The sequence below is a fragment of the Lagopus leucura genome, unplaced genomic scaffold (genome assembly GCF_019238085.1).
Source record: "Lagopus leucura isolate 7727_CA_CO unplaced genomic scaffold, USGS_WTPT01 Super-Scaffold_760, whole genome shotgun sequence".
In the NCBI taxonomy this organism is placed as follows: Eukaryota; Metazoa; Chordata; class Aves; order Galliformes; family Phasianidae; genus Lagopus; species Lagopus leucura.
This window is the reverse complement of record NW_024962257.1, coordinates 9,921,952-9,938,861: the sequence shown is the minus strand read 5'-3', so window position 1 is coordinate 9,938,861 and position 16,910 is coordinate 9,921,952. Positions and strand designations below refer to the sequence as shown.

The window sequence follows — 16,910 nt, the reverse complement described above, 5'->3', positions numbered from 1 at the left end:
GACCTGCAAGAACTACAGAACACTCTGGGGACGAGGAGCCAACACAAAGCAGACAAACCTCCCCAGCCCTCCTGTGCCAATGTGACAAACACACACTAGGCAGCAACCCTCCCCTTCCAAAGAAAGTATCAGGGAATACCTACTTGGAGACCACAGCAGAATAAAAATAACAACTCACAAGCAGTTTATCTTTCATCTAGTGCAAGCGAACACTCCATCATCTTGCTGAGTGCAGTAGCTCATGAACATCAGCTAAGACTGTCCACCATGCTGCTGCAGTGCTCATGCACACAGGTGAGTAAGCCATCAGTCCCAAAAGATAAAGGACTTGTTATCTGAGCTAAAAAATACATTAGTACAGCACAACCTGTGCAGGACAGCAGTCCCACCTTAGCAAGGTATTAGCTTTCAACAGAATGCACTACCACACAGACATCATCCATACACAGAAATACCAGCCTAGGAAAAACACAGCGAGCGGAAACGCTTCCAACTCAGATGTTATGAGCGCTGACAATACAAGTCAAAGCAGAAAGTCTACTTTTACTCCAGTACAACTGAGCCTCTGGAACAAATTGTAATGAAAAGTGTTTCTGCATCCGGCCTCAAGCACCAGGAGCAGCTGCAGACAGGGTTTCAGCAAACTGAGGCACAGCAGTTAGTTAAAGCTGGAAATAAAGCAGCATCTCCTCTTAGCAGTGTGGCCACCCACTCCACAACACCAGGCATCACTTTTGATTCCTGCACAGAGGATGAACGTGCACAGCAAGCAGTGAGCTCAGAAATCACCACTTTACAGGAAGCAAACAATAGGGATGCCCTGCCCAGGAAAAGATCTTAAGTTGGGCTGAAAGGATTTTTTCCATGAACAGGAACTTTACTTGTTCTTTGAGAGCTCCTGTAAAACAGGAAGAGACCAAGCAACACAAACATTTGAATCTGCAGAGTATTTAGAAGGTGTGGTTGAAGTAAAAGCACAGTGGGCTTCTGCTATCTCCTGCAGCACCAAAACATGCTCACACACAAAGGCAGCTGTTGTTTCAGGAACTTAAAAGCAATTACATATCATTGGAATCTGAAGTGAGAAATGAGTACAGCTCAAATGCTAAAAATGATGTGGACTTCACTGGGATGAGTTTGGCTTAAAAGGGAAACATGAATTACATATCAGGATGGGTTCTGCTAAGAAGGCAGTAACCAGTGCACCTCCAACCCAAGTGGTGCTGCTTTTTTATCCCTGAGAATAAGAAAAAGAACCCATAAGAACTTTTCTCAACTAGGAAGCACTTCTTACAGGACCAGCATTACCATGACAGCATCAGTTCCTTTCTTGGTTTCTTACCTTATTTAAACTGATGCTACAAGAAACTGAAGCTGTGGCAAAACCTCATTCAATCCTAACAGTACTTTCTCTCATCTTCTGGTTTGCCATACTCCTTCTTGGCTGGACCCGATGAAGACTAATACTGTCCTTCCCAAAGTTATGTGAGAAGGCTGTGACCACACAAACAGCTCGAATTTCGCACTCTGCTTTCAGCCATTAAACCTGTCTCCCACAGATCAGATATTCTTTTCATCCCTGCAGCTTTCCGACTGTCAGTGATTCTTGGTGCCCACTAATATGAGATTATTAACTCATTGTCCTCTGGATCTTCATATGCGCTGGGGACAAAGGTCCTTCTTTGCAGCCCAGTCACATCTATTTGTGAATGGCATAACTGTTGTCACTGGATATATGCAGATTTGCTCCAGCATCAGCATCACTAAGCAAGGCTTACAAACAAACAGCATCCAGCTTGTACAGTATTTTTGGTGGTGTCAAGAAAGAACAGTATAATGGCACCTGAAAGGTGATGAGATGGCTAGTCTGCAGGATGATCCTCCATCAGGAAGCAATTGCCTTAAGTGCTGCAAGGTAAATGAGCTGGAGGAGATCAGAGAAAGTAAACAGATCTTGGAAGACATTCTGTCTGCAGCAGCCACTCTGTACAAAATTTACCTGGATAATCTGGTACAGCAAGTTAAACACAGACTTTTAAAAACTATTTTTACTCTAGCTACATATTAAACGTTGATCTAAAGCAGAGGTGGAGACCTTCACTGTTTTTTTTAAGAGATCTGTATGCACATTCCTATTCAAACAAACGGATATTATACACACACACGCATATATACATATACACATATATACATATACACATGTATGTATATATATAATAATAAATTATATATATATATATATGATTCCTATCCAGAAACTTTAACATTCTTTTATATATTAAGCTAAAAATAGGAAATGTTTTTTTGGTGTCAGTGTCAGAATGAGACAATAGAGTGAGTTCTATCTGATGCAGCAACTCCCATTTCCCAGCTCAGTCTCTGCCTGGTACAGTGGAGCATCTTATTTGCACTATTTTTAGGGAGCTGGGAGGTTATTAGGAAATTACCTAAATAAGGGCTGTTCTAGCTCTTCCTCCTCACAGCTGCTATTCATATTCCAGGACTCTAGTTAAACCTCTGGGGACAAAGACTAAGTCAAATGGAAATATTTCTGAACAGAAGTTTTCAGTTAATTCTGAGCTTGCTGGCCAACAAGACTGACAGTTCCTACAGACCGATGGGTTGCGTTATCTTGTGAGCTTCTTAAAGCTTATTTAACTCTTCAGCATACCTCCCTGTAAACTTGCATCTGCACTAAACAACAGGACTCAGCACAGTAATGAACCATCCCGAGTTTCTAATTTTGAATGCATTCCGATGCAGCGTCAGCTGAGATCAGCAATGCCAGCAATGTCTTTATCGAGATGGTTGGCAGGAAAACCAGTAGCAGGAGTCGCCCACCAGTCACTCCTAACTGGGAAATACAAGTTTGAAAGAGGCCCAAACACTGAGGAATCCCAGCTGTAAACAACCAAGATCTCTTCTATGAGACTGCCCTACTCTCTGAGGGCCCTGGTTTGGTCCTTCCACAGCTAGGAAGGAAGCTGCTCTTCTCTTCCAGTACACCAGATGCATCACACTCTTGCTCAGGTCTCCAGAGATCTCATGATTTTGGAATCCATGCTTGAGGGTTGTTATGTCTCCATACCTGCTCTGAACAGCCAATTCAACACTATGCAGCTCACTAAGAGGAAGAGAGTGATGATCACAAGAAGCAGAGCTTTCCAAAGATTTCTACCTGGTCTCAGGCTTCTGCAAGCACTCAACTGAGATTCCATCACAGCAACACCTACCGTTCACATCCAGAAGCCAAAGCCCTGGCTGTTGTGTTCTGTGCTTACTAACCAGGGAGCCCCTGTCCTCGGGCAGCTACAGTCTCCTGCACTGCCCACCACACTGCTTGAACATACAGTACAAGTATTGACTTTCAGCTATCATGGCTTACACAGTTATGTAGAGATCCTGGAGAGGTTTTGCTATAAACACAACAAGCTGGAATTCCTATGTGCATGGGTGCAACACACAAGTTTTCTGAGCCAACTTGGGTGCAAAGGAGAACTCCTATGAAAATCTATTCCTGTCTTACTAAGATCCAAACCCCTCCCCAAGGAAGAACTGATATTCTGCAGCCTCTCCCCCCCGGCACCCATTCCCCCCCCCACACACACACTCAAAGTGTTCATTTCAGATACTTAACAGTTGCAGCAAGGCACCAGGAGAGACACACATCAGGAAGGAAGTGCACAAAGCAGGCAAGATAAAGTGCCTCAAATATTTCGAAGGAAATCAGAAAGTGCAGATTTGGCTTCCCAGCAGCCCCAGAAACTGTTGTTAGTTCACAGGAAAGGAAGAGGGGCTGGATGAATCATTCCCCCAGCTCAAATTCAGCTCTCAGATGGTTTCTAATTATCAGTTAATTTCCAGCCAGGATCATTACACTCCACTAGGAGAGCAGCCACACATTGGTACACACATTGATGGTAGCATTAATACTCTGCTTTAAATACAGTGACATAGCAGAAAGTCAGAGGAAAGCAAGTAGTGTGATGTCTCCACAGGCACAGGTAGCTCAGAAATTGGTTTCTGTAATGCAGTGTGACAGTGGCCAGGACACAGCTGGGTTCCTCACTACAGGAAGATGACACTGTTGGTACTTCTCCAGTACAGCCAGCAACAGAACAAGACTTTATCTCTACCTGGGACATCATCAGAAGATATCTTCTGCAGCTATCTTTTCCCCTGCCCCAGTTCACCAGAGTTACAGGTCCACAAGCATATTTTCCTGAGATCACAAAATAACGTGAAGAAAACACAACAAGTGCAGGATGTGTTCTGGGACACAAAGGTGCTGTGAGTCAAAGCACTGGGAGAAGTGTAGCATCAGTTCTACAAAGCCATCATCAAACATGGGGTCAGGAAACCAAAGGCCTGTCTGCATTGCAGTATTTTCCCCTTCAGAGCCAAGCACTAGCAAACCACAGACAACCCACAAGCACTGCACATGCTTTTTGGCTCCAAGACGTCAGCTACTTTTAAAAAAGAAAATCCTTAATAAAAAAAAAGTGTGGTCATTAATTCATCAAGGCTCTCCAGTGAACTATCTCCTTGCCTTGTCTTTGCAGGCACACAGGTTTCAGCCCAAATCACAGTCTAATGCAAAGGCCCAGAGGATAATAAAAAAGAAAGTTTCCTTTACATGCTCACACCCATATACACTGGGAAAGGCAAGTGGGATTGCTATGGACTGCTCAAAACCACATCAACCTACTCACTATGTTGGGCACACCCAACTCACATCACCAGAAAAAGTGATCTGTGAACACAGAAGTTGTAAGCTTAAAAAAGAAAGGTATCACCTATCTGCTACAGAGAATGAAGGGCCACAGTGAAAGCAAGAGAGAGGTGGGTTGAACACCAGAAACAGCTAGGAACCAGATCTGCTCCTTACAGGAAGGGATCAGCCAGGGAGGCAGTGGAACTCCATCACCAGATTGTTGAGAGTGGGTTGGGTGCCAGAAAGGCTCTGTCACCTTCCAGCAACAGATGGGGCAGAGGAGGGCCCTCCAATTTTCTCATGTATGGTGAAAGAAGAACCTGCTCTGCTCTAAGAGAACTGCTGTACTGCAGAAAAACTGCAGTGTACACTGCTCTGTGCAGCATGACTTACAGAGATAGTCTGGTCCCCATCAGTACTAATTCAAATATGAATTGAAGTGAAGCAATTGAAAATGAAGGGGATAAACATGACCCAAGGGCTAGGACACCAAACTGAGACCTGGGAAGCCACAGCTAAGGCTGGAGCATGCTATCCCTTGCCCAAACAACAGCCCTCCCCCTCTCATCCATTACTTGGGGGAGAGCAAGCTGAGAGCATGGCTGGGTAAGATGAGGGCAAGCAGAAGTGTCAGCAACATAAATATGCTGAAAATAAGAAATGTGGTTGCCTATGAACTTTCACAACCACGACTTGTCCAGTACTGTTTTTAGGATGGATTGACTGGGTGGAAGAAAGGATAAAGATGGCACGTCGCATCCAGGGTACACTCATTTAACCATAGCATATAGTTAAGAAGGGAATCCTGCGATGGGGCCTCGCACAAACCACTAAAATCACAACAGCCAAAAAAAAAAGATCTTTGTAATGTCATGTAGGACTTCAGCAAAGGAGATATTTTGGCTAAACAGACTAACAGTAAAACATCACTGAAGTTTGAATTACAGCTGTTTGGAGAGCAGAAGCAGTTTGTGTACCCTGAACAGCCCATCATGCAGAAAACATTTCAGAAAAGCTGGAAAAATGCCAGCGTGCTCATTCTCAAAGGAGATGTGTTAACTGCATGGGCAGAAAAGATAACTGAGGGCACCTGAGCTAATTTGGTAAGGCTCTTATTGACTTACCACTGGACAACCACTCCAAAGAAAACAAATGAGGGTTACATAGCTTCAACACTGTAAGCAATAGCTAGACTAAACACTGATAAGTAAAAAGATAAGTAATTGATGGAGAAAAGTAATCCTAACGTAGGCGTTTCAACCCCCATGCTGGTCAACAACCCCATCTAGAAACAAATATAAACTTGGAGATCACTCAAGCAATAAATAATGAAGACAGTCAGACTGATCTGGATCCCTTGGCAAGCAGGGCCTATTCAAATCAAATGTGCTGCAGTGCAACAAAATATGAAGTCATGTATCTGGGAGCCAGGAATGCAAACCCTGCTGCCAGAAGATGACAGACTGCAACTGGGATTGCACCAAACCCTGATGCTGCAGAGGATGCAGAGGTCAGAGCAGATAAGCAAGTCAGCAAGAGACTAAGGACAAGAAGGGCTAATGCGATTATGGGATGTATAGAAAGAGAAGCAGCAGAAGTATGGAAGAAGATTCCTATCTCTACGTACTGAAAATACATCCACACAACTATATTTTCTCCCCCCCCCCCCCCCCTTTTTTTTTTTTTTAGTAACTTTTAAAGGCTGCAGCACACTTAGAAAAGAAACTGGAAAGACTGTTTTAGACTGGAGGAAAAAAAATACAGACTTGAAAAGCTCAATTCATTTGATTCATCAAAAGGTATATTCAGATATAACAGATCTTCATGAGTTCAAGGGAAAAAAGCAGAGCTACTAACAAACCCCCTAGCAGAGAAAAGGTTGAGGCAAAACAGCTTATTCTAGTAGACTGATAGAATGATCTACTAGTTCTCAACAGATTTATAGTAATACTGGCAGAGGTAAATTATCTTCTTTTTCTGTAACATCTGCGTAACTGCTTGGTATTAAGGACAGCTCATAGCCTGACGCCCTTAGAATGTGATATATCTAAAGCATTAAGTAATCAAGAAAAAACTGAGACTCCAGCTTTCTCAGCAGCAACTTACTCAGAAATGTGTACGAAGATGTCAGGCCCTCCATCTGCAGGGGAAATGAAGCCATGGCCTTTAGAGCGACAGAAACATTTACAGACGCCTTTGTAGATGGGACCCTCTGATGCTCTCACAGTTCTGGGAAATAGAGCACAAAGAGCAGTTCATTGCTGAGCACGGATGCAGAAGGTTCAGCTGCAGCACTCCAAGCAAACGGGCACAATGGTTCAAATAACCCATTCACTACACAGCGAGTATGTTCCTCAGCAGCAACTACTTAATAGTACCAATCTGGTCTTAAAGAGAGGGAAATACTTCCAACTTTCTTTATCCAAGCAGACTATAGAAAACTAGAAGCAATTTAAGACTAATAAAATTCTAATCCCATGAGATTTTAAGGGGAAAAGGTAACAGTAAAGACCAAAGCACTTTCCAGATACAACAAACTCAACCTCGCTCCACCTAAGTGAGGGCTGATCAATCTGCCCAAACGCAGTCACTTGGCTGTCCCCACTAAGTGCAGGTTTCCCAATACTCACGCTGAATACGTCCTGGTGCGCCGCGTGGGCAGGGGGCTGGGGATGAGGTACCCCCTCATGGGAGATGGGGAGCGATCTCTCGTCCTGCGGCTTTCAGGCAGATGAAGAGAACTGGACGAGTGCAGAGAGGAGGGGGACTGCTCCGAGGCAGATGCAGCAGGCTCAGAAGACATTCCTGATGCCTGAGAAAAACCTAGAGAGAGAAGGAGATCTGACTTACCCACAAATGGAAATTTTCATACAAAAGGCACAAATTCTTCAGCTTATGATTTTGCAAGAATATGACTCATTTCCTGTCGAAGTACATATGGACATAGTTTAACCAAAATCTCCTGCTGTTTCATAGAATCGTTTGAATTGGAAGGTCTTTAAAGGTCATTTAGTCCAACCCTCCTGCAAGGAACAGGAACACCAACAGTTCAATTAGGTTGCTCACAGCCTGGTCCAGCCCGACCTTGAACGTCTCTGGGGACGGGGCACTTACCACCTCTTTGGCAACTTGCGCCAGTGCTTCACCACTCTGATAATAAAGAGCTTTTTTCTTGCACCCCATTGAAATCTCCCCTCCTTTAGTTCGAAACTATTTCCCCTCATCTTATCACAGCAGATCCCTCTAAAACAAGCAAACAAACAAACAAAACTGGTTCCCTTCAGCCTCCCCTTCAGGTTCCGAAAGCCACTCTCAGGTCTCCCTGGAGCCTTCTCTTCTCCAAGCTGAACAGCCCCCGCTCTCCATCTGTCCTCATAGGGAGGTATTCCATCCCTTGGATCATTTTTGTGGCCCTCTTCTGGATGTGCTCCAATAGATCCATCTCTGTCCTGTACTGACTCCACATTTGGATGCAATACTCCAGGTGGGGGCTCACCAGTGCAGAGCAGAGGGACAAGATCACCTTCTTCAACCTGCTGGCCACCCTTCTTTTGATAGAGCCCAAAAGACAGTTGGCTTTCTGGGCTGTGAGGGCACACTGCTGCCTCATGCCCAGCTTGCCATCCACCAGGACTCGCAAGCCCTGTTTGACAAGGCTGTGCTCAATCCTTTTGTCCCCTAGCTTGCACTGACAGTGATGGTTGCCACAAACCAGATGCACGCAAGGCCTTGCATTTGGCTTTGTTGCACCTCATGAAGCTCTCTTGGGGGCACTGCTTGAGCCTAAGTCTCTCTGGATGGCATCCCATCCTTGGGTGTGTCAAACACCACACAATCTGGTGTCCCCCAGCTTGCTAAGGGTGTACTCAATCCCTCTTGATGTAATTGATGAAGATATTGAAGAGTACAGGTCCCAGTACTGACCCCCTGAGGGACAGCACTCATCACTGATCTCCATCCAGACACTGAGCCATTGACCACTGCTCTCCAAGTATGAACTTGCAGCCAGTTCCTTGTCCATTAAACAGTTCACCCATCAAATCTATATCTTACTAATTTGGAGAGGAGAATACTGTAAGGAACTGTATCAAAGGTTTTAGTGAAGTCCAGATAGGTGACATCAGTGGATCTCCCCTTGCCCATTGATGCAGTTATGCCATCACAGAAGGTCACTAGGTGGGTATGGCAGGACTTGCCTTCGGTGAAGCCATGATGGTTATCCTATATCACTTTCCTCTCTTCCATATGCCTTTACATAGCTTCCAGGAAAATCTGCTCCATGATTCTCCCCAGCATAGTCAGTAGTTCCCTGCGTCATCCTTTCTACCCTTCTAAGAAACTCAACGAGTTCAATTCTCTTCGTACAAAGTTGACAGCCTTTGAACTTGAACAAGGCAGCTTCATCAAAAGCAGATCACTTCATAACTAACACAAGATGTTTTAGAGTTTACTTTGCTCACACGCAGCAATGGCTCCAGGGCTGAGATCAGCCTCAACATCAGGCATTGGCATGCCCCAGACAGATTGGGTTTGACAGCACAGTGGAGCTTCCTGCACCTGTACACAAACACATGCTACAAGAAAGAAATATCACAAAAAGAAATGAAGAAATAAAGGCTACATCTTCACTGCTGGGGATTATTTTCACTATGCAGTGACCAGTGCTGGCTTCATTCACTGTGGCTGCTGCTTGGCTATTAGCACACCTTTTAGAGCTTATAACATCTTCAGCTCAACTAGAAGATGAAAATCACGTGTGCTCCTTGATTCACTTCAAGCAGAGTCATATAGTTTACTCTGTCAAGGATGGGAACGTGTGCAAAAACAGTAGAGCTGGAAGGTGATGGCTGACTGCATGAATCCCTCTGGCCTTCAGACAGCACAGTGTGCTTCAGTGGATCCAAGCCTGCTACAAAATTTCTGCAACGACTCTGTGTTTGCATTCAGACTCAATGTAGAATGAGACAGATTTGCTCTCAATCATGTCCTACAGTATAGGACCCCTATACTGTAGCACACCAACAGTGATACATGGCTCATCACACAAGAAAAATCTCAAGGAATCTATGAGAAGAGAGGGAATGATGAGAAACAGCAGCACTTCTGCACACAAGTATGCATAGCTTACAAGTACACAAAGGGACAGATGGAAGAGAAATAAATCAGCATTGCTCTGGTGAGCAAACTCCCTTCCATCACCAAAAGACAGAACAAGTATTACAAAAATAACCAATAATTCGGCACATTCTTAAATTAGAAAATCTAAAAATATCTGGATGAGTTAGCAAAACGTGTAGTAATACAGGTCAAGAAAATATCATGAAGAATAGAAAAGCTGTCTTTAGGTCCAAGACTCACTGAACTGAAATCTCATCTCCATTTTGCACCGTCCTTTCCACACCCATGCTCTCCTGCCCATGAATTATGGAGCAGCTCCCTCACACATTAGAGATGCAGCCTTCTTGACAATGACAGATTTTCATTATTCCCTCCTGAAACTAATGAGTAAAATTAAAAAGGTCTTCTAAGAATGAAGTCACCAGGGAACAAAGGCATTTGTGTTTAATTGTTGAGGGCTCTGAGAAGGTAAAAGTGGATAGTCATGTTCACGCACCAGCTTAAGCTTTCCACCCTCCTCTTAAGTAGAACAGAGATGGAAACAAAAACATGGCTTTAAATTGTCCAAATATGGATAGCATTTACAATCCACTAGCTAATGCTCTGCCCAGCATCATGGACAACATTCAGTTAAGACCAAAATAACACCAAAGGGATGTGATTTTCCAAGCCTTCTTCAAAAAAGGCCTGCTGCAGCGAGCACTGCGAGGAAGTCTCCGATTTGGGAAGGCCTCTGCACTGGGCAGCCTGCTTTCAAGGAGTGCATGTTTTGAACTGGCAGGACTACAACTCTAATAGGTGACAGGAAAAAAAAATAAAAAGCTAAATGATTAAAATTTAAACGATTTCAAATGATTCAAGCCTCATTCTGATAACTCAGCATCTGACTTGAGCTTTTGCACAATTGAAAAAGCAGCTTTCACAGAAATGCACACTTTCTCTCCTCTAAATATAAACCACCAGGTGACAAGCGAAGCGCAGAGCTCTGCACTCATCTGCACCAGCAGTCAAGCCAAACACAAAGCGCTGCCCATCCTTATCCTGAAAGAAGGGCAGAGAGGCGGAATTTTCTCTCTTCTTCTTTAAAATACAGACGAGCCACAGAAATATTTACAACAAAACAGGTTAAATGGATTTAGAAGAGTGCTAATTTAGGTTATTGTTCTCATTTAGGTTATTTTTGTGCCCTCTGCTCTTCAGATATAAAGTAAAACGTCGTGTGGAACACGCAGTACCATTGCACTGCAAAACGCCCTTTCTGTTCACTGCCCACGGCCGCAGCAGCCAAACAGCCTGGTACCTTCTGTCACACCAGCCCAGATGTGACAGCAGCTCTGCAGGGCAGATATATGGAGGCTGCCTGCCCAACAGAGAGCACAGCTCTGAGCAGGGCAGAGGCCTGAGCAGCCACAGGAAGCCTGCAGCTTTCCGAAGCGACTGGCTATTTTACTGCACTGTTGCTCACACACAGATTCACTTGACAGCACTCCTCCTAGAGGAGCAGAAGTGCCAGCCCCACTTCTGTGCACCACTGAGCAGACGCGAGGCTGTGCGCACACAGGGAAGCGCCAGCAAACACCAAAAATCAACACCCACACCCGAGTCCTCCCAGCCGGCCTCACTTGTGCAGGTCTCACCTTCCAAATACAGCTAGTGAGAATTTTTTCAAAGGTTTTTCTGACCTTGCCCTTGGCTCTGAGCCGAGCTCTGCAAAGCAAGATCAGCTCTCAGACAGCTCTTCTACCTGCCCCACCCCAGCAGCTGAGCGAGATGCAGCTCTGACAGAGGAGGCAATCAGGGCAGGATCTCTTCTCCTTAAGCCTGTGAAGTATTTTCATTCCTTCCACTATCTACTGACTGAAGGCAGTGTGATGGCAGGCAGTGACATTTCCAGGCGCTGCACTTCAGAGTACTCCAACCACACACTGCCTTCACCTATTTATTTCAACACACAGTTCAATCAACTTTGACCAACACAGATTTATTTTAAGCACTGTAGGAACACACCACACTAAAACATAGACAAAATACAATGCATGGAACACAGTACACGCAGGAGAAATTTCTTAAGTTCTCCCCCCAAAAAATAATCTATGGAAATAATTACGGTGGGTGACATGCAAGTGTCATCACTTCCCCTCACATTTACACATTGTTCTTCTGTCCTTTTTTAAGACTGCCCCATACCACTAAAAATACATCAAATTTGGGGGAATTTAAACATTCTGAGCAGTACCATCATGCTACCAAGAAAACCTAGGTTCTTTTGAGCAAAGGAATCACCTAGGAAAAAGCCAGACCAGGTTTCCTGGAGCCTGTCACCCTGCCATGTCTCTCTGTGAACGATCCCTTCTCACACTACCGATCCCTTCTCACACTGCCGGCATCACAACACACTGATCGCTTCTGAGAACAATCCTGCTCCAGGGCAGAATCCCCAGCAGCATGTCCCTTGCTCTCACACACCGAAGGCATGCACACTCCCACTCCTCCCACTGCCTTGCTCTGATGAATGTGAGGGACCAAGGGCGCAGAAAGTTTCTCCTTCCAGCTTAGTTTGCTTACAAGCAACTTTCCACAATTAATACTGGCATTTCAATTAACATTAAAACTTGGAACACTTGCAACACGCATGTGATGTGTCAACAGAAAGGATTACTGTATAAACATTATGCTCTTAGCAGGCCACAGTTGGAGATCAGGACACCACCCAACTGTCCCCACATTCAATAAAAGCCTAATTATAAGGCAGATAAAATACAAAGAAAATTCCTAGTGCTCATCTATGCATGCAGATTAGTTTGGATTAGAACTAGGCAAAGTTTAAGCAGCAAAATTTATTTGCAAGCAGCCCAACAGCAAGAACCCTTTCCCCAAACACCACGGCTGCTTTGTGTTCCTCCACCAAGCAGCTTGATGCCTCTGAGAGCAGTACTGCTGGAACAGCCCCAACCTACACTGCACAGCAGAGATCACAGAAAGGGATGGCAGGGGAACCAAGTCAGCAGCAGCCCATGAAGTACACTGATAAAGAGGAGTCATCTCCTTTCACTGTTCACGCAAGCAGACAGATTTAAAAAAAAAAAATAAATGCATTTAGGTTAAGGAACAGAGTAGGAAGTTGGATTAGGTAGGTGCACGTTTCACCTGGTTTACGGTGATAAAGACAGCTGTACCCCAAGTGATACCCCATGACTTACTGTAACAAAACTGCAGAGGAATCAAGAGCCTATTTTACTAGAAATCCCACATTTTCTGCCACCGATGCTGCTTTAAATTCTTGCTCTCAACTGCCCAGCACAAATAGTCAGCCAGAATCTTTTATTTGTAAGCTGTCACAGGAAGCTGTACCCAGCTGGAGTGCATTAGCTGCCATAGGTGATAGCACTCACTAGGCTTTGCCTGAAGTAAGAGTGTACAGATTAACAACATATTAAATTTAAGACACCACGAGCTGGGGAGGAATGTGGTCAGTCTATAACCCCAATGCTTTCTGTTGCAGTGCAGTGATGCTGGTGTCACAGCACTGCCCAAATGCATGCCAAATCACTGCCAGGGACAGGAAAGCCTTGCACCAACCACTCCTCTCCTGGAGCAGAAAACACCACACAAGTACATAACAGCATATACTGGCTTCTTCAGACAGTTAATCTTACATGTCTCACACAGGCTATAATAAAGGGAAGGTAATCAAGAAGAGAGATCACAGACTTCTGCAGTGACACAGGGGAACACCAGGATGACTTCATCCAGTCTGACACCAGTAGCCATAATGTCTGACTAGGTCAGAGTGAAATACAAGGGGAGCACACAGGGTTACTTACTATCAACACCTTTCCGACATCCCATAACACAAAGCTTAAACAAATGCTATGCCAGAGGTGGTACAGAGATATTTAATAACATACTAGGAGCTTTGCCAAACCCTTCCCAAGCCCTTTAACACCACAGTATTCTGTGGCAAGAAGTCCCACAGCTTAACCGACATACGAAAAAGAAAAAAATCTCCCTTTAATTGACAGTGAATATAAAGACATTAAGAAAGGACAGAGTTCAGAACACAGAGAACAGCAAATAAGATAAGAAAATAAAAGGGAAGGGCATAATATACAACAAAGGGCAGCATTAGCTCAGAGGAGCACACAGAGAAGAGTACAGGCTTATTCATAAATCAAGCCTTAAATTTTCCACTAGAGGTGACACAAATGGGAGAAAGACAGAAAGGGGGGGCAGGCTACAAGCTTCTTTCTGTTCTTTTCCTTGCTTTTACATTTCTAACTACAAAAGAAAAACCTCGTGGCTTTTTAAAGCACATCTTAGGATTTCTAAATTGCTCCTGTGACTTCACACTTGAATGGCTGCAATTACTACTTCTTAGACAATAAACCCTCACAGTAACAAATAGTTCTAAAAAATCAGTTTGTCGATGAGTTAGGTGGTTTCATGTGGACCAAGAGCAAGATGTTATCTATTCAGCATCTGATGGTTTCCAACAAAGAATCACACTAGACTCCTGCTCCCTTCATCACACCATTAGCCAGAACTGGGAGCTCTGTTCTTGGATAAAATGGCAACACTTAATATTTATCAACTTATTCTTGCTAAATAGGCTTCAATCACACTGAACGTACATTATTTCCCAGACGAAGCACAATACATGGCTGAACAGGGAACAAACTGTCCCTTCCAGCGCTTGCTCTCGAGCTCCACAATCTTCCTTTAGTGCTTTTGCAAGCCTGAAGCTTTGTTCCTGCCATTACTTCCATGTCAGTGCATCCCATGTGAGTTTGTTCCAGGAATTACGTCATTTTGGCAGAAAATATTTACACTAAAACATGTGCAACCTCTAACCATTGATCCACAAGGCAAAAGTGACTTACACAACACCATGCAATTGCAAGGAACATAAACCCTAAGGTACTTTGGAGGAGCTCTTCCTTTTCCAGCCTCCTCACAACACAGAAAGTCAACCATAGTTATAGGTATGTTTGCTCATGTGCAATTCTGAGATCTCCGGGCTACTAAAATCCCCTGAAATATTTATGCGGCTCAAGTGTTTCTCAGAACAATTAGTTCACTGTGTTTTCTCCCTAATCAACATTTTAGTAGGAGAAAACAGATCACATTAGAAAGGTCTACAATCATGGAAGTTTGAGACCTTAAAGTATTACCAAAGGGAAAAAAAAAATTCTCCTCTGAGGACAATTCATCTGCCAACATCTTGCCAACGGCAAGAGGCAAATAACAGGGTGCTGAGAAAGAAGCCACTCACAAATAACTCAGCCACCACACTCATACTGCAAGGCGCCCACAGACACCAGGCTCCTTTCAGCCCTGGCTCTATCTTCTGACTGTTCTGACCTCCAGTCTCACTGCCCTGCAACACTTCACATCATTTGAAACATCCCTCCTGAAAATACTCCAATTGTCTCTCAGAAATTAACCAAAGGGCTTATGATTAAGACCTCATTTGGAACCTACATCAAAATCAATAAGTGACTGACAAATACACAATTTATTGAAATTTCGTAGAAAAAAAAGCAAGTCCTACGTATGTGACACAATGGTGAAAAATATCTTAGTTTCTGTTGACCAGCAATGAAATGGTCTCAATTTCCATTGAAGTCCTTCCTTATGCCAACCCACATATTCCTACTTGTGTCCTATTTCCAAGGCTTGTGCTATATATGTATAAGCTTATAGATCGCTGGCCCACTTCACAGTTGTATTTCTACTTTCCTTCCCTCTGCTGTATTTCTCAACCCAGCTTACAGTATAGCTCCCCACACTAGATGCAAGCTTCTGCTCATCCAAAAGCCCAGTCCAGCAAAGCTTGCAGCAGCAGGGGATGTCCAGCCCTTGTACCCAACACAGCTCCAACAGAAACAAGAAAACAAGAATTTATCAGGACATTGCCAAAAAGAATTAATTCCAAGTGCAGGACTTTATTTCAGCATCTTCAAAGGAGTAAAACAATCTCAAAAGTGTTCAGCATAGCACCTTGCCTCAGGGAATTTGGGTGCCATGCAATTTAACTGCTGTCAGCTCCTTTCCTGCAGATTTTAACAGAAGTGCCCTCCCAAGCCACGAGAAAAGATAAGGATTTGTATTTCTTAGGAAAAGCTTCTGAAATCTGAACAGTTCCATCTCTGCAGCCCTCCTCTTGATGCTCTCTCTCATAGTTTTATGTCCTTCTCATACAGTGGTGCCCAAACTGCATGCAGTGCTCAAGGTGAGGCTGCAGCAGTGCCAAGCAGGGGAGGATCCCTATGCACACCTGGCTGCAGTGCTTGGAGCACCCCAGGGAACAGCTGTACCTTCCACTGCCACGGAACAATGGTGACTCACACAACTTGCCACCAACCATATGTGGTCTGCAGTGTTGACAAACAGGTCGTCTCTCTATGGTGTAAACAGATGTGTGTTAGCATGAGCAGGCATACAGCTCAGCACACACCCACCGCTCACAACCTCCCAAACTGCTTCAGGAACAACAGCCACTTCAGCAAGCACCGTGAATCCTTCAGAAACCAGACATTAAACAAATTCCATCACATCCCTATGACCAACAGTTTGGGAAGTAGATTCCTAGGGGGAAAGAAAAAGAAAGAAAAGAAAAATCTCTTTAGTCTCAAACTCATTTTACAATACCAGCAGTCCAGCAGGTCTATTTCAGTAATGCATCATTCTTATCTGACTAATGAGAAAATGGACCTATAGAAGTTTGATTGCTTTCAGTCCAATTACCAGGCATGCAAAAACTAGTTTTTCTTGCTCAGCACATTCGCTCTCAGAGTTCAGAGTCAGTTAAATGGCAACAGGAACGGCATTGTTTCAATGCCCACGAAATCGCAGAGCCAGCAGAGCCATGTGTGTGAGCCTGGATTTCGTGTCTACTTACACATCAATAAAACTATTTACCACGCTCTGATTTCGAGAGCCCCAGCTCCAGTGCTGCGCTGGAAACGTGCAGAACAGGCCAGAGCTGTCCAGAACCAGAGATGCTGCAAGTGTTATTTACGCCTACTGAGTTCACGCTTAAAACCTAAGCAGGATAAAGCAGGGAAACAAGCAACAG

The 16,910-nt window shown here is 44.2% G+C and overlaps 1 protein-coding gene across 7 annotated transcripts in view; it reads right to left on the bottom strand.

Annotated features, from left to right (window-relative positions):
- Positions 1-16,910, bottom strand: part of CARHSP1 (calcium regulated heat stable protein 1) — a 65,715-nt gene that overhangs the window by 4,200 nt on the left and 44,605 nt on the right. For all 7 annotated transcript variants that reach the window (XM_042864846.1, XM_042864848.1, XM_042864845.1 and 4 more), the window contains 2 exons: positions 7,345-7,537; positions 6,821-6,943 (listed from right to left, as the gene is read on the bottom strand). In XM_042864846.1, the coding sequence (XP_042720780.1) occupies positions 6,821-6,943; positions 7,345-7,537 (316 nt within the window). The remainder of the gene's footprint in view (positions 1-6,820; positions 6,944-7,344; positions 7,538-16,910) is intronic.